Source organism: Equus quagga, chromosome 11 (genome assembly GCF_021613505.1).
Source record: "Equus quagga isolate Etosha38 chromosome 11, UCLA_HA_Equagga_1.0, whole genome shotgun sequence".
NCBI classification, from domain to species: domain Eukaryota; kingdom Metazoa; phylum Chordata; class Mammalia; order Perissodactyla; family Equidae; genus Equus; species Equus quagga.
In genome coordinates this window covers 24,391,424-24,416,435 of record NC_060277.1, presented here as the reverse complement: position 1 = coordinate 24,416,435, position 25,012 = coordinate 24,391,424, and the positions used below count along the sequence as shown (strand labels likewise).

Genomic DNA, 25,012 nt, shown 5'->3' with positions numbered 1-25,012 from the left:
GAAGTAATCCCGTCCTAAATCGTCCCCCTTTTCCAAAGAGAGAGACCAGATAAAACGACAGACTAACCTAACCAGGAGACTTTTCCTCCGCCCACTTTTTCTGCTGCCCTCACCAAAGATGGCATCATTAGCTTCCTCCCTTAGCAGCAAGCAGGTTCCGGGAGCCTCTACACGACCTCTCTATGGTACATCCTCCAGCTCCGCCCCCGACATCCTTGGGGCGGGGCTTGCTTTGGAGGTGGGGTTCAGGGATCCGGAAACACCTGAGCTGTACCCGGTTATCTACATTTTTAGTGCCCGGGCAGTGTGTTTCGCAGTTGGACGTGGTGTCCAGGGCCTGAGGTGTCCTCTCTCCGGGTCTCTTGGGGCAGTCTGGAGGTTGCTGGAACCTGGGCCGCGGCCTGGTGCCCTGTCGTGGGGTCCCTCATTTCCTCCGGCCATGCCCACGGCCGCTGCCCCCATCATCAGCTCGGTCCAGAAGCTGGTTCTGTACGAGACCAGAGCTGTGAGTACCCGACGCGGCGGGGTGCGGGCGGGAGGATGGCGGCCGAGTGGATGTGGGGCCGTAGGGCAGAGGCAGCATCCCCTCTTCCGAGTCCCCTAATCCCAGCCTTGGGGCACGTCCCTGAGGGGGCTTCGCCCTGTTGTCGCATCCAGGGCACTGCTGCTTTTGCATGTGCGCCTTTCCATTTAAAAGCCACTGGAGCCCACTGGAAACAGGTGCTTGTGGCATCTCAGAAACTGCTCATGAGGTTCTGTACAAGTTCCTGGATTCTTTTCAACTTTCAGAAAGTCTGTTAGAGTTCTCCAGTTCACTAGTTACAGTACAGGCAGGAGTATGAAAAAACGTTTTTGACTTGTGAATCGGTAACTTGTCTGTTTTCCTGTTCCATAGCATACCTCACCGTGATTGATACTAATTATGTGCACTTTTGTTGCTGAAATTTTTGGTTCTCTTTATTTTCAAATAAGCTTACACTTCAAGATAACAAGATTGCATATGCTGGAAACCTGCGTAATACTCCTCCTTATGCAAGAGTGGCTTATAAGGCACATTCAGTGGAACTTGGGTAGTCTCCTTTAGATAGAGTACGAGAAGGTACCTATCTTGACGGTTTCTCATGGGCCTAATAGAATGTCTGCCTCAGGTCATCATTAGTGTAGAAACGTTGTTGACCCTAAATTAATTTTGCTGACAACTTCATTTGATTAGCTCCAGACTAGAGGATGAAATTATCTAATACAGTATACTGTATTTGCAAATATCTTCAGTTATTCTCTGAGGAGAGTCATACAGAAGTATCATTTGATTTGAAACAAAACCTTCTGCTCTCTGTACAATGTGCTGGTAAATGTCCCTAGTTAGAAACATAGATATTATACTTAAAATACAGAAATTTCAGCCTGTTAATAAGCTGAGCATTTGTGAAGACTGGCTAAGATGTTAGTGTTCTTTCTTTTGGTATAATTGTTTTATTTTTGTTTTTTGGTGAGGAAGTTTGGCCCTGAGCTAACATCTGTTGCCAATCTTCCACTTTTTGCTTGAGGAAGATTGTCCCTGAGCTAACATCTGTGGCAATCTTCCTCTATTTTGTACGTAGGACACCTCCACAGCACAGCTTGATGAGCAGTGTGTAGGTCCACATCAGGGATCTGAACCTGTGAACCCTGGGCCGCCAAAGCAGAGCCATCGAATTTAACTACTATGCCACAGGGCTGGCCCCAATGTTAGTGTTCTTTCTAAAATACAATTCATATTATAGGGCTCTTCTGCTTGGAAACTTTCAGTGGCCCTGTTCTGAGGAGAGGACACTCTGAATCCCTTAGTTTGGCATTCAAAGCCATATATGATTTGTCCTCAACTTGTCTATCTGGTCTTATATGTAATTTAATATCAATTTAGCAAACATTTATTAAGATTAACTGTGTGCCTTTATGTGCCTTATTATGCAGTAAAATCGTACTGCTTTCAATTCTATATATCTATCCTGTGTTTTTCTGTTGTTCTGTCTGTGTAATGTCCCACCCCTTTCTCTTGTCAAAATCTTGGTGGTCTTCACAGCACAGATCTGGTACAGTGCCTTGCAAACAGATGCAAGATGCAAAACAGATAGTGGTTGAGAGAGTGTAACACGAAGTGACGTGTGTTTTAGAACTTGGTTGCAACCCCTCTCAATCATCTAAGTAATGGAAACCTACTCTGGCCAGCTTAGAGATCCAAGGTGAGTCCTTCAGAAGGATGCTGGGGAGCTGTTGCATAGGATCATTGGAGGAGTCTCACTCCCCAGCCTCTGGAAAGGCAGCGACGAGACAGCAGGATTTTGAGAACCCTCTCAGAGTGCTGCCAAGGACATAGCACAGGTGCTGGGAGAAGGAATCTGATGGACTCAGCTGTGATTGGGAATCTGCCCCTGAGTGGACAAATCGTTGTGGCCAGGAAGGGGTCCGGCAGTAATGACTTGTTTATGGTACCACCCCTTTGTTTCAAGGACTGGTTGGGCCAGGGCAACCACCCTGAGAAATGTCTGCTGCCTTTAATCTTTGAACCTCAGTGTTCTCATCAGTAAAGTACATGATTCTTCTTTTTTATGTTTTCGACTTAAACAAAGACAGAAGCAGAAAGATTTGTTTGAGTAATAAGCTCAAAGCTTAAGGGATATCAATAATTTAGAAAAAGGCATAAAATTACTGGCAACTAAATAGATTCTAGGAATTAAAAAAGAAAACAACTATAGCTGGTTGTATTAATGAGAAGAATAGCGAATGCTTATGGAAACTTCTAAGCCAGGTGCTGGTCAAAGCACTCTACATGTATGTTATTATTTAATCCTCGTAAACCCTGTAAGAGGTAAACGGTGTTACTACTACTGTTATTATTCAGTGAAGAAAAAATTGAGGCAAAGAGAGGTTCGGACAGTGCTACTGGAAGTGTGGTCCAGTAACTGGACTGCGACAAATTGCATACAGAAGTCAGGAGTAAATGATTAGAAACTTTTTAGCAGTTTGACGGAGTAATTGTATTTCTGATGAATGGGATAATTTAGAACATTGGGTTTGTGGTTTGTATGTCTTTGGTTTTTTGTTTTTAGCTTTTTTATTATGGAAATTTCAAGCAATTACGAAGTAAACAGAATAGTATAATAAATCATATATCCATCACCAGGTCCAAATTACCAACATTCTGTCATCCTTTATTATCTATAACTTGTTCCACTCCCTACCCACCACTTATTATCTTATAAGGTTCTTTTTAATAATTTACGTAAATTGAAATGCACAAATCTAAGCTGTAGAATTTAGACGGATGCACGTGTCTTAACCATACCCCTGTCTTGCCCCAGAAAGTTCCCTTGTGTCTCTGTCCAGTCAACTGTCCCCTGTCCGTTCCTGGCAACTAGTGTTCTTTTTTTTTTTACCTTTGATTAGATACTCCCGTTCAGGAATTTCATACGAATGGAATTGGACAGTACGTACTCTCTTGAGTCCAGCTTCTTTTGCTCAGCGTAATGTTTTTGAGGTTCGTCTGTATTGTCGTGTGTTTCAGTAGTTTGTTTCTCTTTATTACTGAGTGCTAGTCCATTGTATACATATTCCAGTTTGTTTACTCATTTTTTTCCCTTTGATTTAGACTGTCTCCGCATTTAGTCTGGTGTCAGTAAGCCAGCTGTGAACATTCTTGAACAAGTATATTTGTGGGCGTGTGTTTTCATTTCTCTTGAGTAAATACCTATGAATGAAATAGGCTAGTCCTAGGGTTGATGTTAGGTGGTTGTACCATTTTACACTCCCTTCAGCAAGGTAGGAAGATCTCCATTGGTCCACATCCTTGCTAGCATTTGATGTGGTCAGTCTTCTTAGTTTTAGTTATTCTGGTGGGTGTATAGTGGTATCTCGTGGTTTTAATTTGCATTCCCCAATGACTAATGATGTTGAGCATCTTTTCATGTGCTTATTGGCCATTTTTATATCTTCCTTTGTGAAGTATCTATTTAAGTCTTTTGCCCACTTTAAAAAGTTGGGCTGTTTGTCTTTTTATTATTGATTTGTAGGAGTTCTTTATATATTCTGGAATCAAATCTTTTGTGATATATGTTTTGTGAATATTTTCTTTCAGTCAGTGGCTTGCCTATTCATTTTCTTTTTTTTTTTTTTTTGGAGGGATTTAACACACCCTTTTAATTTGTTTTTAAATATTTTTAAGGTTTAAAAAGTGTTTAAAGTTTGTAATTCCTAGTAGGAAAACATTATCTGAATGAATACCCTAATGGCAAACCACTGTAAAATCTTTCAGCTGCATTTGGGGCAGAGGGGTAGGGATTATCTTCCAAGCACCCCAGCTTTCTTCACGAGAAGGTCAGAGGTACACTGGTTTGGATTATTGCGACATCCATTAGGTGATCTAAGTTGCTTTTCCTTCAGCAAGGGCTTTATGTGTCAGAAGGGCATTATGCTTGACCTCCAAATTTGGCTGATAATTTACTGATAAGATTCATAACCTTTGGGTTGCTCTGATATTTTGACATATTTGCTGGGTTCTGGGCCACATCCTGGAAGGCTGCCATAACTTCTGGATCCTGCATGGCTGCAAGAACCTCTGGATCACTAAGAATTTCATTGAGCCCAGGCATCCCTGCCATTCCAGGCATGCCCCCTCCCATTCCAGGCATTCCTCCAGGAAAAGTACCAGGCATTCCCCCAGGAAAGCCACCTGGAAAAGAGCCATACTGAGCTCCTGATTGTCGTCTGGCTTCTTCCTCCCTCTGGGCTCTCTCATGTTCTTCCCGAGCCTTCTTCACCCTTTCCATTCTTTCTTTGATCTCTCGCTCTTCACGTTTTCGCTCATACTTTCTCCGATGTTCTGCAATTTTCTGAGCCCTCGGTTGAACTTCCTTCAGCATTGCGCTAGCATCTTCATCATAATCCAGTTTACAGGCAAGAGCAAGATCATGGGCTGCTTCTTCCCAGTGGCCCAGAAGTCTGTGCGCTTTCCCTCGCCATTTCTAAGGCTGAGCTGAATCAGGATTTATTTCAATAGCTCTGTCACAGTCTCGGATGGCAGCATTTGGCTTCTGTAATTTGACGAAGACACTGGCTCTCTTGGCATACAGAATGGCCAAGCGGGGATTCAGCTTGATGGCGTCTGTGAACAAGTCAATGGCTTTCTGTAGTTCACCATCATTTAGGGCATCAATGGCAGCCACTTTTTTATCATTTGCCTGATCCATCATCTCCTCGGTTATCTCTACATTTTCATCTCCCATTTCTTGAGGGGCATCAGTGTCTGGTTCAATCACACCTTCATTGTCAATTTCCAGATCACTTTCCTCACTTGATGGTTCATCTGTCTTTACGTTTTCCTCCACCTTCTTACTATCTGTTTTTTCTTCCTTGATATTTTCTTCTGATTTAGTTTTATGAGTAGCAGGTGGTATTTTACCCCCCATGCTCTCCACCCACTCCCTCAAGAAGCGCAATTCCTCGGTGTGCAGAACGCTGGGGTCCTGCTTACACATTTTCACGAAGGCCCGAAGCTCGCTCACTTTGCGGGGGTCCATGGTGCGGAGGCGGCGGGAGACGGCGCGCTCGGCCGAGGTTGCTGCCTGATTCCAGGCCCCGGCCGCCTATTCATTTTCTTAATCATCTTTTTTCAGCTTTATTGAGATATAATTGGCAAAACTGTAAGATATTTAAATTTTACATGTGTTGATTTGATATATGTATACTTTGTGTTAATGATCTTTTGATGAGAAGTTTTTAGTTTCAATAAAGTCTAATTTATTAGTTTTTTTTTGTGGTTATTGATTTCTATGTCCTATCTTAGAAATCTTTGCCTACTCCCAGAGCACAAAAATATTTTCCAATGTTTCCGCCAAAAGATTTACACTTTTAGTTTTTACATTTAGGGGTGTGTTTCATATTAAATTAATTTTGTGTATGGTGTGCTGTAAGGATTGTATTACTTATCCATTGTGGTATAACCAATTACTCCAAAATTCAGTGGCTTTAAACAATAGACATTTAATATTCACACAGTTTCAGTAGCTCAGGAATCTGGGAGTGACTTAGCTGAATGCTTCTGGCTCAGGGTCTCATGAAGTTGCAGTCAAGAGATCAACTGGGCTATAGTCATCTGAAGGCTTGACTGGGCTAGAGGATTTACTTCCAAGATGGCTCACTCACATGATTGGTAAGTTGAGCTGGTTGTTGACAAGAGGCTTCACTTCCTCACTTCATGGATGTTTTCATGAGTGTTCTTACATGGGAGCTGCATTTGTCCAGAGGGAGTGATCCAAGAGAAATAAGGATGAAGCTGTAATGTCTTTTGTGATCTAGCCTCAGAAGTCACACTCCATCATTTCTGTAATATCTTATTGGTTATGCAGGTCAGCCCTGTTCAGTGGGAGAGCACTGTACAGGAGTATGAATACTAAGAGGCAAGAATTGGTAAGAGTTCTTGGAGGCTGGCAACCACAGGGATTGAGGTTTACTTTTTTCCATACATGAATTGTCCAGCCTCATTTGTTGAAAAGATTATTCTTTCTTTATTGAATTTTTTTGGCACTCTTGTGAAAGATTAATTGAATAATTGTGAGTAGTTTGTTCCATTGATCAATTTATGGCATTACCACCTTGTCTTGATTATTATAGTTTTATAATATGTCTTGCAATCAGAAAATGTAAGTTTTCCAATTTTATTCTTTTCCAAAGTTGTTTTGGATATTCTGAATTCTGTGCATTTCCATATGAATGTTACAATCATCTTGTCAATTTCTTATAAAAATCCTGTTGGGATTGTGATTTGGATTTCATTGAATCTCTAGATGAATTTGGGGAGAACTGAATCATAATAATACAGAGTCTTTCAATCCATCTCTCCATTTATTAGGTCTTTGCTTTCTCTCAGCAATATGTTGTAGTTTTCAGTGTATAAGTTTTATGTCTTTTACAAAATCTATTCCTAAGTATTTTACAAGTTTTGATACTATTGTCAATAGAATTTTAAATTTGGTTTAACAATTTCTTGTTCTAGTGTATAGAAATTGAGTTGATTTTTATATATTAACCTTTTATCCTGAAACTTTGCTAAACTCACTGTGTTGAGAAGCCAAAGTTGAGGTACTGAAGTGAGAATATGCGGGTTATGACCTACTGGATGCAGGGGCACAAACCATCCACATGGGGTCAGCAGGTAGCTCCATCAGCATCTGAGCTCCCACTTTGGGGGAGTGAAATCCATGGGGTTGTTTTCATTGAAGGTGCAGTTTCAGTACACCCACACAAAGGAAGTAGAATCACAAGATTTGTTACAGACCCCAGGAGTGGGGTGAGGGAGTTGGGAGGGTAGTTTGGGGTCCACAATGAGCTGGAAGAAGGGCATTCCTCTGTCCCGGGTCACAAGCAAACAGGAGACAGAGAGCAGGGTAGCAAGCGCCTATTACTTATAAGGTGGTTGGGGTGGAGGTCACTAACTTCTCAAGGGCTTAACTCTAAGCAGTTATTTTAAAAGGTGCCCTAGGAAAAGCAAAGTAGGAACTTATTCTAGGAATCCTAAGCTCAGGTACTTACGTAAATGACCAGATTCTGGGTTTGAGCAGGGTTATCATACTGTAAAATGCCTAGGCAGCAACTCAATATACTTGTTTTTCTCATTACATTTACTTATTAGTTCTAGTAGCTTTATTGTCATTTCCTTAGCATTTTCTATGTGAATAATCATATCGTTTAGAAAGAGGAATGCTTCTTCCTCCCTAATCTGAATGCTTTTTTCTCCTTGCCTTATGGCACTGGCTAGGACCTCTAGTACAAAGTTGAGTAGAGGTGGTAAGAGCAGACATTTTCTTGGTTTGTTCCTGATCTTAGGGGGAAAGCATTCAGTCTTTCACCATTAAGTGTAATGTGAGCTGCAGGTTTTCACAGATGCCCTTTATCAGGTTGAGGAAAATTTCTTTCTATTCCTAGTTTGGTGAGAGGTTTTCTGTTTTTTTTAAATTATGAATGGATGTCAGATTTTGTCAAATATTTTTTCTGCATCTGCATATGGCATTTCTTTTATTTGTTTAGTATAGTGGATTACATTAATTCATTTTCCAATGTTAAAAAAAACTTGAATTTTTGGGGTATGCTGTACTTGGTCATGCCATATTATTTTTCTATATGGCTAGATTCTATTTGCTAATATTTTGTTAAGGATTTTTACCTATGTTCGGGATATTGGTCTATCTTTTCTTGAACATCTTTGTCTGATTTTTATATCAGGGTAGCTCTGGCCTCATAGTATGAGTTGAGAACTATTCCTTCTATTCTCTGGAAGTGGTTGTATAAGATTGGTATTGTTTCTTTTTTTTAAATGTTTGCTAGTATTTACTACTGAAAGCATTTGGTCTTAGAGTTGCTCTGTGGGGCAAATTTTGATAATGAATCAGTTTCTGTAGCAGATATAGGGCTATGCAGATTTTCAGTGGGTCTTGAATCAATTTTGATAAATTGTGTTTTTTAAGAAATTTGTCCATTTCATCTTAGTTGTTGAATTTGTTGGCATCAAGTTGTTCATAATATTCCCTTATTAACTTTTTGATGTCTGTCGAATTTGTTGTTAAACTCCCTCCTTCATTCCTGACATTGGTGTTTGTGTTCTCTCTCATTTTTTCTTGATCCATCTTGCTAGACATTTATCAATTTTATTACTTTTTTGAAAGAACCAACTTTTGACTAATTTTCTCTCTTGTTTTCTATCTAATCAGTTTCTGCTCTCAGGTTTTTTATTTTCTTTCTCTTAGGGGTTTTGGATTAATCAGTTCATCTTCTTCCAACTTCATAAGGTAGTAATTTAGATCATTGACTTAATTTTTTTCTTTTATAATACAAAGCATTTATTTTTATTTATTTATTTTTGGTGAGGAAGATTGTCCCTGAGCTAACATCTTTGCCAGTCTTCCTCTATTTTGTATGTGGGACACCTCCGCAGCCTGGCTTGATGAGTGGTGTGTGTGTAGGTCTGCACCCGGGATCTGAACCCACAAACCCCAAGCCTGCTGAAGCGGAGTGCACGAACTTAACCATTATGCCTCCAGGCCGGCCCCTATAATATAAAGCATTTAAAACTATAAATATAAATAGAAAAATGGTCAAAAGACTGTGCAAAAAGTATTAGAAACCTGAACTACAGATAAAACAGTACATTTTTATATGCAAAAAGATTTTATAAATCAGTCTGAAAAATAAAATATCTGGCAAAAAGGGATAAGGACATGAATAGGCATTTTGCCGAAAAAGAAGTATGAATATTGAAAGATATTCAACTTGTGAATAATTAAAGCAATAAAATGAAAATAGAATCCCATTTGTCACCTGTCAGAATGGCAAAGATTGGAAAGATTGACCGAAGTCATTGTTGGTGGGAGTGTATTAATTGGTTATCAAGGAGTTAGGGGACACGTTAAGGAACAAAAGAGACAGTGGGCAGGATGGGCTGTCTCTTTTCCTGAGCCTTCATTTGGAAGGATAATTGGGTAGAATTGTCCAGGTTATCATGATTACCTGTGTTTAGAGGTGGATTTTGAGGGCTATTTGAGAGGAGAGGGAGGTAGGTTGGTAGACAGCATGCACGAGAGGTAGTTCTGGCCTTGTAGAGGGTCTGCTCCTTGCCACACTTACCTATTCTCTCTGGTGCCCAGCACCTTCATGCTGCCCTTTGGCTCCTGTGATGATGCCCTGGCCCTTACCTGTCCTGAGATCCGGGCCTGCAGATTAACAGAACCCAGGTGTACCCCTAATGCTCATAGAGCCCAGTGCAACTAGCAGTTGCCCACAGGAGGTTTAGCAACCTGAAGTTATCCCAGAAGAAACTGCAGCTTACCTTAGACGACTTCCAATGTATAGCCCTTGCTTAATATATGATGCCCCAGGCATCTTGCCATTGCAATAAGTGACCGTTTCATAACAAAGAAATGGATGCGTAGCGGTTGACTTTAAAATTGGTAGCTGAACAGAACTGTGGCAGAGTTTTGTGTTTGCATGTGTGTTTCATGGGGGCGAAGTTGTTACTCTTCCTAGCTCAAAATTGTCAGTATGTATGTATGTGTGTGTTTGTTTATTAAATTCCTGCCTCATTCCAAAAGGATTCAGGGAAGCTTCTCCCTCCTCCCCACCCTGTCACACAGTAGAATAAGTAAGAACCACTCATGAGGATGCAGCTGACTTAATTGGCCTTGATATTAGCCTTGATTTGTGAAATTAGGGGATGGGAGAGAACAATATAGGATGTGGTTGGCTAAGGGATTGGAGCAGGAAACCAAAGGATATAAAGTGAGAGAGAGAAGCATAGTGGGTATAGCCGGTTGGAGGTGACGAAGTTTCCACTTGTTTTAGAGGGGATTTGAAGCTTCCACATCCGTAAGGCCCTGCAGCTGTAAAGCGTGAACTTGGAGACATCTTTTGACTTTCAGAGGCTCCTTCCCCTTTCTGGACTGCATCCCTGACTGTGGGATTGCTGGAATAAGGGCGGTGGCAGGCCTGCAATACTGTTAGATTGTGAGCAGTGACTTCCTGGTGATCTTTAAAAAGAATACCTTTATTCTGAAAGTTCAAGTGAAGTTTACTGTTAATTGAAGCTGTCAGACAACCTAAAATTTCTCTTTCAAGAAAGCTGGTTTTCTTCCCTCAGATGAAAAGTGAGTGATTAATTAGCCTGCCATTATAAAAGGAGATGATAATGTTAGTAGATACTGAATTTCCCGCTAAATGGATTAACTATTGTATTCCATTTGGAGTTCATGTATATATTTTAGAAACACATTAATCTTTATACTAAGTCACCGCTGTAAAAGCTACATATTGAAATTTTAAGCTTTGTCTTAACAGTGATAAGTATCACTTTCAGAAGAGAGCCAGCTCAGATCATCTGCTATCTTAATGGGCATTTTAATGTAGCTTTTTTTTGGTATCCCAATTCTCCACTCCAATTCCTACCAAACCCCCACCCCTAGCTTGTCTACAAACACACAAACAGACGTTTTCCCCAGCAGTGTTGATTGGTGCGCACCTGCACGTACATATGTATTCAGACGGTCCAGCTGATGTGTGTCAGATTCATGGAAGTCCTGTACACTCCAGCTGCTGCTCCCTTTCCTTCTCTGTTGCTTTTGGGCATTTTATTTGCCTCCTTGTTCGCCTTCACCATTTGAACTTCAGACTGCCAGTACTGGAGATGAGCTTTCTTTCTTCCTCCAATCTGTAGTTCTTACTAAGAGCTTACAATGAGTTTAATCCCAATTTTCCCAGATATGTAAATCTCCTCTCGGCACATTCATACATGTTAGGTATTCTTACTGGTTTCGTCTTCTTGAAGCAATGGCCCAAATCTGTACTGGTTGCCCCCAAGGCCTGCAGCACATCTGCCATCCTGGAATCTCCCTTCACCATCATCCTCAAGCCTCTCTTGTGACGATTTTCTTATTTTCTCAGTTCCTGTATCTTCCTCTTTCTTGATTTATGTCCTCATTTTGGTGAGAGTACCTCCTCCAATTGCTTCATAAGGAACGGTTCATGGGCAGTAATTGTTTTGGGCCCATGCATGTCTGAAAAATGTCCTTATCCCACCTTCACGTTTGATTGACAGATTTGATACTGAGTTAAAGCTTGAAATGAATTTTCCCTTAGACTTTTGAAGGCATCCTGTCCCTGTCTTCCAGGGTTGCTGTTGAGAACTTCTAATGTTACTCTGTTTTTGATCTTTACTTTGTAGCCTGTTTTTAAAGTTTTTTTCTCTTTAGAAGCTTGTGCTATCTTCGTTTTATCTTCAATTTTCTGAAATTTTCTACTCATGCCTCCAGAGATAAGCAATACCACAAATTTACACGCCTTTTGGAGGTTCTTTGGTGTAAACTGAATTGCTTCTTGACTTCCCCACTGCCAGCTTAGGATTCAGCTTTCTTGGGCATGCTTTTCAGTCTCAGGTGATTTTTTTTGCTGCTCTCTCCTTTGCTGTTCCTTTTGCCCTTAGGACTTATGTCTAAAAAAATGAACATGAAAACTTTACCATAGTTTTAGGAAGGTGTTTGGGAGGAACAGAGGTGTTCATTCGGCTCTCTTCACTCTTCAGACAGCACTGCTGTGGATTTCACCTCCGCCCCATCCCTGAGACTGCCCACGGAAAGGCCACTCAAGCTCCTCTTGTCACATCCCCTGGGCTTTCTCTGTCCTCGTCTTACTTGACCTCCCAGCAGCATTTGCTGTGGATGTGACTGCTCCCTCCTTTTCCAAGTCATCTCCTCTCTTTGCTTTGATGGCTCCGTGCTGTACTGGAGCTGGCCATTCCTCAGTCTTCTCAGCTGGCTCCTTCTCTATACCCAGCCTCTAAGTAACTTCATTTAGAGTGCCTCAGGCCAGTTTTTTTCTGGCTCTGTCTCTATCTTCAGTCTCCCTCATAGTTTTAATCCAGCTCCACGACTTTAAATGCCATTTATGTGCTGATGACGCCCTCTGAGATCTCTCCTCTCAGGTCCAGACTCCAAAGTCCCCACTTAATCTCTTTGGGCATGTTGTAAACAGAACTCTTGGTTTTCTCTCAAACTTGCTGTTTCTCCAATTGTCCCTACATCAGTGACTGGCACCACCACCTCGCTAGTTGCTCAAACAAAAGTAGTTGGATTGATTACTCCCTTTTCCAGTCCAATCCATCAGCAAGTTCTATCTCCAAAATATATCTGCAATTTATCTCTGACCTCAGATGTCTAGCCCTGTGCCTGGCACATATCAGACATTCACTAGTAAATGATCAAATGAATGATGTCAATAGAAAACCAGGAAAATTGGTGTAAAAAGATGTGGCTGCCTCAAAAATGTTGAAGTCGTGAAAGACAAAGGCATGGGACTTTTCTGGATCAAAAGATATTAAAAAAAAAAAAAAAGAAGACATGGTAACCAAATGCAATACATGATCCTTGATTGGATTCCAGTTTTTAAAAAGCCAGTCATACGGGATGTTATAGGGACACAGGGAAATTTGCATATGGATTGTATATAGATAATATTGTATCAATGTTCTTATGATTATGTGGGACAATGTCCTTTTTATTAGGAAAATATAAGTTGAGATTTCTAGGGATGATGTGTTATGTATGATACCTGCAACTTGTTTTCAAATGGGTCAGGAAAGAGAAAGCTTATATCAAAAGGGACGGAGAAAACAAGTGTAGCAAAATGTTAACAATTGGTGAATCTAGGTAAAGGACACATGGGTTTTCATTATACTATTCTGTTAATCTTACTGTCGGTTTGAAAATTTTTCAAAATAAAAAATTAGAAAAAAACCAGCAGGGGAGAAGAATTTAAAGAAAAGATATTTCAGGGCAAATGTTGAGGTCCATTTTGAAGCATAATAGTAAATGTAACAAAGTCCAAGGATGTGCATAGTTATAGAGTTAATTTATTTATAGGAAGGAAATGAAACAAAGTAGAAACAAGGTCTTTGTGGAAAAGTTACCTTTTAAAAAACCTGGCGTGAAAGTCGGTGGTCAGCTGCCCACCAGAGGGCAGTGCTGGGGAGTGATTTTGTCGTTTGGTTTTCTTTCCCACCTAACTGGCTCCACATGAGGTCGCTCTTCTCTGCGCAAAACATTTTTAGGATCCTAGACCACTTGAGAAGAGAGAGCATGTGGATAGTTGTACTGCTTCCCGTTTCTCCCCGGCTCAGATCTCCTTCTAAGCTCTGTGGCTTTTCGCTTTTGGCTCCTCTACTTCATGGGGTTTTTGGAAGCGTCTGGATAAGGGAGCTGTCGATCCGCCCTCCTATGTGTGTGCTCCAAAGGCCAATCATGCATTTGCCCACTGGCCTCTCTGGAACTCTGTCTTTTTATTACAAACTGCCAAATCATAGTCCTATTGCAATTAATCTTTAGGTTTCTTAGGCTCTATTAAAATTCCAGGAATTTCATTCTGGGATTTTGCCTCCCTTAAAGTTGTAATGTACTTCGTTACTGAGTCGTTGACTTAAAGGGGCTGACTTCACCTTCTGTGTGCTTACCCAAAAAAGAGGGGTTAGCATAAATGTTGCAGAAAGTTAACCCCGCAATTTAAATGATTCGTCTGCGATAGGTGGTGGTTCTTTCTCCTAACATTTACCCAATGCCTGTGGAACCAGCTTGTGCTACAAGACTAGAATTAACAACCACAGAGGTTAGGAAGTTAGCCCCCAGCATCCTGAGGTGCTTATAATTAGGTAAAAGGGGCAGACATGTCCCAAACAAATTTAGACAAGGTCCTCAGAAGTAAGTGCTAAATTTAGAAATAAACAAAAGTGGTTGCAGGGAGGGGCAGGTGATGAGAGAGGATTGTTGCAGGTGGAGACGGTGAGTATTACTTGTTCTATCTTGGCTCAGTACGTGGAGTCCTGTTCAGAGGTCCTTCAAGGGCAGACTCAGCATCAGGACCACACGAGCCTCTCTGGATAGCTTGCTCTGACCCTCCCCAAATGAGTTAAAGGCCCTTCCTGTGTTAACTTCCTGTGTTAACTGCCCTTTGCATCCAGTTCCTACCTCCATTACAGCGTGCTATTCATGGTTGTTAATTCGCATGCTTTTCTCTCCTGGGGACAAAGACTGAGACTGATTACTAATAGATTTGTGCATTCTCCCATTCTGGTTCCATTCTGGACCTGCACATGTTTTTCTTCCTCTGGGGTACTCTTTTTTTCCTCCATTTTTCTGTCTTTTTCTTAAATACAATGGCATAGACTCACTGACATCTTAAAAAGTAAAGGAGAAAAAAGGAACTAACACTCACTGAGTGCCTTCTTTGTGTTGAGCAGCATTCACTGCATTAGGTGTTTGTGAGCATAGGTGTTTTTCTCGCATAATCTTGTTCCTCTGACAAACACATCAAGCCTCTTCCCACTTCAGGCCCCTGCACTTGCTGTTTCCTCTCCTGGGAACTGTTTTTCCTCCAGACCTCGAGAAGGTGGCTCCCTGTTCTGCTGACAAGCACGTACAGTTTAGAAACCATTCTTCTGAAGTTAACTTTATTAGGTTGGTTCCCCTCTCCTCTCAGTGTGGGTAGGGTCTCAGAGACAGAAATTAGCTGAAGCCAAGGAGAGAATCTTTTGACTCCCTCCCTCTCAATCCACCTGCCCTTCCAGCTGCTCCTCCAGTGCCTCAAGACAATGGATGTCTCAAGTTAGTTTACTAATTTTTATTAAAATTGCTTTATTTCCACTTCATTATAATTGGTAGTGTCCTCCAGACTTGATCCGTCTTAGGTGATGAGGGATTCAGTTTTTTGATTAGCTTTCCTCTGACGACTGGTCTAACCCATCATCTTTTAACATGTAGTTATATTCTTTGTAGCCTGGAAGTCTAGATCAGACCTTTATAACCAGATATATACTCAGTAATAAAAAACCTCATCTATTTCTACAGATTTAGCATTAAAACAAATAACCAAGTGCTCATTTTCTGATATCCAGTAAAATCTTACTTTTAACAATCTTACCCATCCTTTAAGGCTCAATTCAAATCCTGAGTGCTCTGACATTCTCTGCTTCTATAGTACCCATGTTAATCTTGCCTGCTCTGAATTCCTGTGGTCTACATACTTCAGTCTGGCCATTAATCTAGAGAATCTTGTTTGTTATTTAATTGCTTTATATAGCTATGTCTTATCTGACTGATGAGATAAGTTGCCAATCGATTGTGGCAATGTCTTCTTAATTTCTGGAATGTTGAAAAAGTGCTACTTTAAAGGATATTTTTGAAGCAAAATATCCTTAAATAATTTATTTTTCCTAATGGAGTTTTACTTATGTTCTTAAATGCAATTTAAAAATCACTTATCTTGAGGCCAACCCTGTGGCATAGTGGTTAAATTCGGCATGCTCCACTTTGGCAGCCTGGCTTTGGGGATTCAGATCCTGAGTGTGGACCTACCCACTTGTCAGCCATGCTGTAGCAGTGACCCACATATAAAGTGGAGGAAGATTGGCACAGATGTTAGCTCAGGCCTAATCTTCCTCAGCAAAAACAAAACAAAACAAAAAACAAGAACAACAAAAATCATTTATCCTATTTAGGTTTTCTTAAAAGCATTTTCTTTAAATATTATTTTTTTCTTTAAATATTATTATTTTTCTACATTTTTATTATTTACTTTATTCTCAGTATTCATTTAAGAAGACTAATACTTTCAGGTATAATGCTGCAAGGAAGTGTTTCAGAAAAGAAAGAATATTAATTATTTCCTGTGGCTTATCTGTAAAAAGCCATTTGGGAAAGTATACTCATTTTAATCTTTTATAGGACTTTGAGGTGGATTTTTATAGTTGCTATATTAAAGACATTTTCAGTCTTCTGTAAAGAATTTGTAAAGATATCTTTGATAAAATATCAATATTTTAATAGCTGTAATTGTCTGAGCATTCCTAATTGTGTGTTGAGCTGTCTAATTCTTACCAGAGCTGCTGTTTCCTGCCTGAGTTCAAACATCAGTCTCCAATCAGTTAGGTTAATCTCTATATAATATAATTAAATTCATCTGACCTGGTTACTGGGTACGTTCAGATACCAGACTGATGTTTATCATGACACCGCTAAGAATATTTCAATTTTAAAATTGACCTTTTGGAATCAGCCTTTCTTTAATCAGCCAGTTATATTTAACAGAAATATTTCTCTTAAAAAAGTAACCTGACTTTATTAATGTATTTAATTTCAAAAACTGAAGTGGTTATGAAATGTGTATAAGGCAAAATGCCTTAAAGAACTAGTGACATTTCTTTTTATTTATAGAGATACTTTCTGGTTGGGAGCAATCATGCAGAAACAAAATATCGTGTTTTGAAAATTGATAGAACAGAGCCCAAGGATTTGGTCATCATTGATGATAGGGTAAGTATTTCGCAAGCCTGAATATATACAGAAACTTTTGTACTTGTTTAAAAAATATGAAATACCCTTATAGCTTCTAGTAATATATAATTTTTTAATCATTTATCTAAAAATTACAATTATTTTTGTTGGTTGGCCAGACTTTGAATCTCTAATCTGGTTTCTACAAGTTACTGATGTTGAAGAGTATGCCAGAATTACACTTGGTCCTTCATTTTGATTCGTTTGACAAAACAAACTCTTTCGATAAAGTAACAAATATATTTTCTTAAAGAGGTGACATTTTAAGGATTCAGTATAACTCTCACTGTTGCATCTGCTGAAGAGGTTATTTCTTACTATGCTTTAATATGAAGCTTCTTGAAGTCAGGGAGGACCTCTGTATTCCAGACTTTTAATTACGCTGCTAAAACTCAGTTCTGGGTGATCTTCTGATGACTTGCTGTGCACTAGAGAAATGCTGAGCTCTTCTTATCCAGAAGTTGTATTATCCAAAGTCAGGAATACAGAGACTTCGTTCAGATGGCACAAAAACATGAGGCTGTTAGTCAAAAATGAAATTGAACAGTTAATTTTAACTTTTTCAAACAAGACAACCTAAGTTACCGTTTGTATTGAAGTTCCTGTCTGTGAATATTTTTGAATCCATGTAGATTCCTGGGTTCTCAAATGTGTTAGTAGCTACAGTCTGGAACCCATTTTCACTAACTTCTTTGCAAAACTATTTTCTATGTTATAATAATTTTAGATAAATTGTATATTGTGGTTTCCTGTACTCCTGATGCCATTGTCTCCCCTCCCCCATCCCACACCCTGTCACTATCTGGGAGTTTTTATTAATAAAATGTAACGATTCTTGGCTTTATTTGGGAGTATGAGTGGTTGATCAGAGATTCCTTTGAGAAACTAAGAAAAGCTCATAAAAATATGCATATGTATATACAATCAAAACTGCATGTAGTTTTAAGAAGTCACATATTTCTTGAAATTTGTCTGTAGATCCTTTAAATTGATGGTTCAGAAGATAAGGTTTTGACACAACTTTCTAGTATGGCAACACGTGATCTAATAATCACCCTTCATTGCTAATAATAAAGAATTTGTTGGCTTTTTAAAATTGTAGCTTATTATATACTTCTCTATGAAATAGCTAGTGATTTTCGTAGGCAACTTTTAATTTCTGGGGATAAATAATCAATCTCCAGAGTAAGCACAACCTTACAGATTAAATTTGCTTATTTCCAGCACGTGTATACTCAACAAGAAGTGAGAGAGCTTCTTGGCCGCCTGGATCTAGGAAATAGAACCAAGATGGGACAGAAAGGATCCTCCGGGTTATTTCGAGCTGTTTCAGCTTTTGGTGTTGTAGGTAAGAAATGTACCTCCCTCTTACTACCTCTTTTTTTTCTACATAGAACACATAAAGATAGTGTGCAGGGCTATATAGCTTTATAATTATGACCTGTCATCTGTGGCTTTGGTTGTTTAAAGCTTCATTATCCATCAGTCAGGTATCAGCCTTTCTATTATCGCACTTGCTGTGTCCTCAGCACTGTGCTCAGTTTTATATAGGATGCGAACAAACATGGAAATGGTTTTGACCTTTAAGGAGTCTGCTGTCTGGCTTGTTGAGGAATGAAAAAGTAAAAATTTGCTTGGGCTGTAAACATCTGGAATTCATCAGCTGGAAAAACAGATACAGGTAAAACCAGGTTTAAAATTAACTGCAATTTCTCCCAAGGACATGTGCAGCTGCAAAGTGTCATAACCCACTTCTTTGAATGACTACTGCTTGCTTAGTCACCCAGAAACTTTCTTCTCTAAAATGACAATCAGAAACTTTGCTGTTTGAAATTATGTCAGTAAGAGAAAACATCCCTCTCTTTCCTGAACAACCTAAGTTGCTTTGACACAGAGAAGCAACCTTGGTTTACAACTCAGATGCAGAGCTTCAGATGTGGGGTTTCTGGACACAGCAGTCCACAGCTGTGCTACCTCTGTTGTTTTCAAGGAAACGGAACCCTGAGTTGGCCTCACAGTCCAGACTTGATGTTGATCGCTTTACATAGAGTCCTGCTTTGGTTTGAGCCTCTTCATTTAAATTTTACCTGAACTCTACCCTTCTCCCAAATCCTGTAATAACTCCTTTGCTTTATTTATTCACAAACAAATATAGAAATGGTTCTGGCCTTTAAGGAGTCAGCTGTCTGGCCTGTGGGGCATTTGTGAGATGCCCACAGTTCCTCTGGTGTGCGTTGTCCCTCACTGCAGTGGGTCAATAAACCTGCTTTGCCGTACCATGGATTTGTCCCTGAGAGTCTTAGGATGATTGGCCTAGGATGGGGGACAAAAACCAACACACGTGAAACAGCTCCAAGATTGTAATTAAGAGCCAAGCTGTGTAGTAAAAGGCACCTGGTATTGGAGATTCCTTAAGAGGTAGATTACTTGGACCTGGAGTGGCCAGGTTTCTCCAGATTTCCTGGAGAAGCCGAGACCCTGGCTGGACCCTGAAGGAGGTACACGATTGGCTGGATGTGAGGAGAGAACTCCAGTGCAGATGACAGCAGAGGCAGAAGCATGAAGAAGCTCGTGGGTCTTGGAATGTTAGCAGGTAGCTGGGTGAGGCCAGATCGCTTGGGGCCTTGGATGCCAAGCAGAGGGCAATTTTATCTCAGCTTCTCTTTTGGCAGAGCCTTACTTCGAGTCTTTTTTTTTTTTTTAACACTTACAAAATTACCTCTGAGCTTCTTAAACCTGCTGGACTGTATGCACTATTGGATGAGTGATTGGTATCTATAGATCTTAACAAAATTAATATAGACTTGACTATACTGTATAGTTTTAAATTCTTATGTCAGGTTTTCTGAGTAGCACTTTCTATTTTGTGACTCTATATTTATTGAAATTTATAGTGTTCTGCCATATTTGAAGTTCGTTTTTTTCACTGTGCTCTTGTAGCTCTTCATATGTGACCCCATTAGGTCCATTTTGTGTCTTAGGGGGCTGCAAGGAAGGTTAAGAGTGGAAGGTATTATTAGTTTCTTCTCCTTAGGACTGGCCCCTTTTCTCTACCTTCTGCTCAGTCTTGACAAGCCCCTTGAGGTTACGTGTTTAATGGATAAATTTTTGTGGATGTGTGCATGTCTGTGTATGTCGTGTGAGTTCATATGTTTAAATTCCATGAATTCTATGTATGTTAAATTCCACTTTAGGTGTTGCTTATATTTTAAATAAAAGGAAAAAAACCCTGGAAATGAGATGTGTCTTAAATGTAATAGGCTTAATTTAAATATTAGTTACTTAATTGGTTAAACTTCTTCCTTTAAATGTTGATACTTTATTAAGCTTTTTTAGTGGAAATTTCCCAAGGTGCACATAATTGTGAATGCCTTATTAGCCAGGGTTTATTATCCAAAACTGAACCGTCCTTGATGATTAAGTATAACAAAGTGAAGATCAGTTATTGAACTGTGTTTAAGATTAGCTGCCCGCGGGTGTTCTGGAGTTGTATTGCGGAGTTCTCCTTTACATTAAACGGCCCCTAGACTGCTGTACTGCTTTGTTTTTATGGTACTTTCATCATTCGTCATTGTTCTTGGCATGTTTGCTTTTAGCAACATTCCTTGCCACGTTTTAAATCTATTGATAACTAAGCTTATAAAACCAGTAGTTTTATTTTAATCAATTGATACCCAAGTTTGCAACCAGACATTTATTTTATACACAAGTATTAGCTAATAAACTTTGCATGAGAGCTGAAGGTGTCTCCGTATTACTCTTAGAGGTACCCTTCTTAGCTTTGTGGTAGCTATTTCTCTTGCAATTAAAGCCCTCTTGGGTTTGAGGCTGTCCTTGGATGGTGAAGTCACTGAAAGAGTGACCTACTAGCAAAGTGACACAATAATGTAGTAAGTGAGCATTTATTATTTTTGCGGAAATGCATTTTATGTATTCTGATTCAACCATGTAAATAAAGCTTAGAATCAGTGAAGAGTAAAAGGGAGTTAGTGAAAGTCTACGATTTGTCTAGTACTGTCTTAGAAATAATGAGGGATACTGAAATAGCAGAACACAAAATACTTATCTTTGAAAAAGATATAATCTGGTTGTCAAAATAATATGTATGTGAAATGTCTAAAATGTCTTCTGTGACTACAATATTTTCTCCTATTAACTTTTTCAGCGTGTTTAATTTGTATTTTTGCTGGAATATTTTGGACTGTTATCATGGTTAATTTAGTTCATAATCCAAAGAATCTCAAGGAGTGCTTTTCAACTATCTGTAGTAAAGGACCAGATTTTTTCCACCAATATGTCACAGACCAACACAGGACCTTACTGTGCATAACTTGTCTTCAGGTTGGACCGCATGTGACTCATCACACAAATTCAGTAATATCTAAACTAGTCTATGCCTGTTCAAGGCAAGTTCATTGATCATGCACTCAGATATTAGGGCAATCTCAAATTGGTCTAAAGTTTCTAAATCCTTACTTTCAATTTGTTTACTTGTCTTTTCATGGGCTGGTACTGAAACCTCATGGACCATCGCTGGTCCCTAGACATTGATGGATCCAGTCTTGTAGCTGCCTTGCCCGTCTCTGACCTGCTCCATTGTTATATGACGGCCAGCAGTGGTTTGAGAAACCACTGGATGGGATCTTGAGCATCCCTCACAAAGCTGTGTTATCTGGTCCTGGGGTACATGAATGGAATCGGTGGGTGGTGGCATGTGCTCCTTACTACTCTCAGCTCTGTGACCATCGCAGCCCCTTTGGATACATAGCCTCAGGTCTGTGTCCTTTTTCTGCCTGTGTCACCTTCAGAGGATACTCTTAAGCTGCTAGTGCGTTGAAGGGGAGTGGGAGAATGAGTGTCATCGCAGCAGACTAAGTGGTGGACTCGGTTGGTATTTAAAGCAACACCCTTAGAAACAAATTGCAGATCCAAGATAATAATGAAAACAACAGCGACGTGTGAGCCTCAGACTAGTAGGGGAGCAGTAGATTTGGTGTTAGAGAGTCACTTTGGTTCCAGAGAGCTCTCTTGTGCAGAGGCCCCGGGTACCGTGTGGAGGTTTTTCATACTTCTCTGCCAGAGCGCTGTTCTCCCTGAAGGCTTTCAACATAGTGACCAGCTGACATGCTGACCACTCAAACAGGATGTTGTATTCTTCCCTGTTGGTGGGCTGGTGGGCTCTCCTCCAGCCACCAGAACTCCACACCATTCCATTCTCTCCTACTGTCCTTCTTTATGTGGTTTGCTTGGTGTCCGTCTCAAATGACATAGCCTTCTCTCCTTGGAGAGAGAGAAATCACTTTTGCATGACGACTGTCATCTAAGCTTCTGGGAAGTACTCAGTGAGATTGGTCTGGGATCAGAAGTGCATCGAATGAAGATGAAAAAGCTTGTTCTGGTTTTCATTGTGTTAAAGTGATGAGTTGGCTGCCTCTTGGCAGAGGTCTGTGCCAGACTGAAGCCTTTTGGCTGTATTTGACAGGAAGTTTTTAAAAAGAGAGTGACATATCCAACTGGGTAGTAAGAAGGAAGAAGAAAATCTCGTGTATACTATGCTGAAGGCCTTTGTGCTAGTGGAAAAGAGTATCTTTCGTGCAGCATATTTATTTTCCTTTATTAAAATTATGAAGGGAAATGTAGAATGATATAAATAATCTAGAGCTAAAAGCATAAAATTAAAATTCAATTGGAATGTAGGCTGAGAGAAATTACAGAGAAACTTTTTTGTATAAAAAATAAATGTGTAGCAAGAGTAAAAGAGAAACATTCATCTTGGAAATATTTATTACTTAAACCCAATTAGATTCTCTTTTTGAGTGTTTTTAGGCTGCTTCCAAGAGCCTTTCTTTTGTAAATTTTGTCCTTCTAAAAGGATAACTACTTCCTAACTTGCTTTTAATGAGATTGTCATCAGCTTTTTTTTCCCTCCCCATTCCTATATTCTTAAACTTTAATCAGAGAATTTTTGGCTAGTCTTTAAGGGTGGGAAAGGAATGTAAATGACCATTCTTCAAAAGCACTTTGTGCTTTGTGGATCTCAAAAATATAAGTATTTTTCATTGTTTTAATAGCATTTTTTCTCAGTAGCAGAGCTCATAAAATCCTTGAGGCTTTTTTCTCTTATATATTTTGGCTCATTTATGTTAATGTATTCAATTACTAATTTCCTTTCTTGTCAGCTGAGAACAACAACACAGACAATAGATATTTGTCAATTCTAGAGGAAAAATTCATAGCACCAAGACCCTAGCTCAGACTTTATAGAATATAGCACTCTGAGAGAGAAAGAGGGGAGAGTGAGCCAGCACACTCACACGTGTGTACAAGAAAGTTAGCTTTAAAAGGTAGTTATGCTAGATATAAGATTCTTGGTTGACAGGTTTTTTTCTTCAGTGCTTTGAATATGTGATCCCACAGCCTTCTGGCCTCCATTGTTTTTGATAGGAAGTCAGCTGTGTATGGTTGTATCTGACTCATCCTGTGAGTGAGCTGGGGTGAGGGGGTTTGGGACCCATTATTCTTGACAGTCATGCTGGGGTGAAGCCTCCACTCTATGAGTGGAAGCTGGGTAGAAGAAAGGAGCCCCAGATTTCAGATGTGCTCACCTGGAATAGAGCTGCTGCAACAGAGCTGGAGGGGATGAGAACCTCCTGTGCAGAAGCCGTGGCCCTGGACTGAGAGCTGGGGAAAGAGGGTAGTACTGTCTTTTTGTCTACACCTGCCCAGGATAGATCTACTGTCACGCTGACCTGGGAAGGGGTGTGGAAGGGAGGCAAGTTCTGATTCAAATGCTACAGACTTGCTGTTCTCACCAAGATTTAGTAGATTTTCCTGAATAAATGTTTTTCTGTTTGCTATGTGCCATTAGGAGAATTTCCAGAAACTTTCCATGTTTTGTTTTGTTTTTTTTTGTTTTGTTTGTTTTTATAATTTTATGTTTTTATAATTTTCACCATTTATGGTTGTTTCCCTGGGGAAAGAGTCTACCAAGCTCCTCATGTTGCCATTTCAAAATTGTCTTCCTCCCCACTAACCACCAAGTGAGTTAGTTTTAACTCCCAAAGCAAAAGTCCTGGGAGCTAGAAAATTTTCAACCAAGACTGTATGGTAACTAGTGTGTTGCTGAGAACTTAGTGCTACTGAAAATTAACACCAATATAGAACATGTGCATTCCAATGATTACCATAAAATATGACTTTATAATGTTCTAATACTTGTAAAAGCTTTGTGGAATATTGCAGGAAGGATATGCATTTCACTGGATATATTGTTTTGTTTGCTCAACCCCTCTACTTTTCTGGAAACTGGCACCACCTCTCCCTTCCCCCATCTAAGTCACCTAGTTATTGTATAAGTGGCTTCCAGTGCCATGTGGCTCTATTCCTTGGCCACGGTTGATTGGTCCAGGGCTGGGCACCAAACCCAGGATGGGCCAATTCAAGTCCTTCTCTAGGAATTCTGGAATTGAACTTGAGAAATTTGTTTCTTCCCACTGAAGCTTTAGGATGAAAAGCCTAGGGCTGTCAGCAGCTGTGTTTCCTACCACATGATCCAGAGAAGTGGAGGAGCCTGGTCTGTGGAGAGGCAGAATGGAGCACATGTTCAGAGATGCATCTTGACTAGGTTTTTTCCTGAGGCCTAATCGCATTGTTGCTCATTGGTATCATGGATCACCTCAGTATCCTCAGTACAAATTTCTTTTTTTAAAGCTGGCTTAAGTTGTATTTTGCCTCTAGTAATCAAGAGTCCATGAAGTTTGTTCTTCCTTTTGAGCAACGTTTCCCAAAGTATGTTCCACAGAACATTTATCCATTGGTTAATTTCTTTTTAAAGAAGGGGAGGACATTCCATGATCCAATGAATCTAGGGAGGTGCTTACTCTATCCCGCCTCAAGATTGACAGCTCCTGTTAGCACAAGACTGTAAGTTTCTGAGAATTTGTGTTTTGTTTATTTTTACATACTTTTTACCACTATGTGTGTGTGTATGTAAAAAATACAAAAGTTACAGTCTTAGCCATTTCTAAGTGTACAATACAGTAGTGTTAACTTCTACCTTGCTGTGCAACAGATCTCTAGAACTTTTTCATTTTGCAAAACTGAAACTCTACACC

The 25,012-nt window shown here is 39.9% G+C and overlaps 2 protein-coding genes across 2 annotated transcripts in view; one reads left to right on the top strand and one right to left on the bottom strand.

Annotated features, from left to right (window-relative positions):
* Positions 1–236: 236 nt before the first annotated feature.
* The window catches only part of FIG4 (FIG4 phosphoinositide 5-phosphatase), a 117,378-nt gene continuing 92,602 nt past the window's right edge, over positions 237–25,012 (top strand). The window contains exons 1-3 of the mRNA XM_046676412.1: positions 237–505; positions 16,779–16,877; positions 18,123–18,246. Coding sequence (XP_046532368.1) covers positions 440–505; positions 16,779–16,877; positions 18,123–18,246 — 289 coding nt within the window. The 5' untranslated portion in view covers positions 237–439. The remainder of the gene's footprint in view (positions 506–16,778; positions 16,878–18,122; positions 18,247–25,012) is intronic.
* Positions 4,162–5,612, bottom strand: LOC124247306 (hsc70-interacting protein-like). Its single transcript, XM_046676413.1, has one exon. It carries the CDS (start codon positions 5,553–5,555, stop codon positions 5,001–5,003), a length of 555 nt encoding a protein of 184 aa, XP_046532369.1. The 5' UTR covers positions 5,556–5,612; the 3' UTR covers positions 4,162–5,000.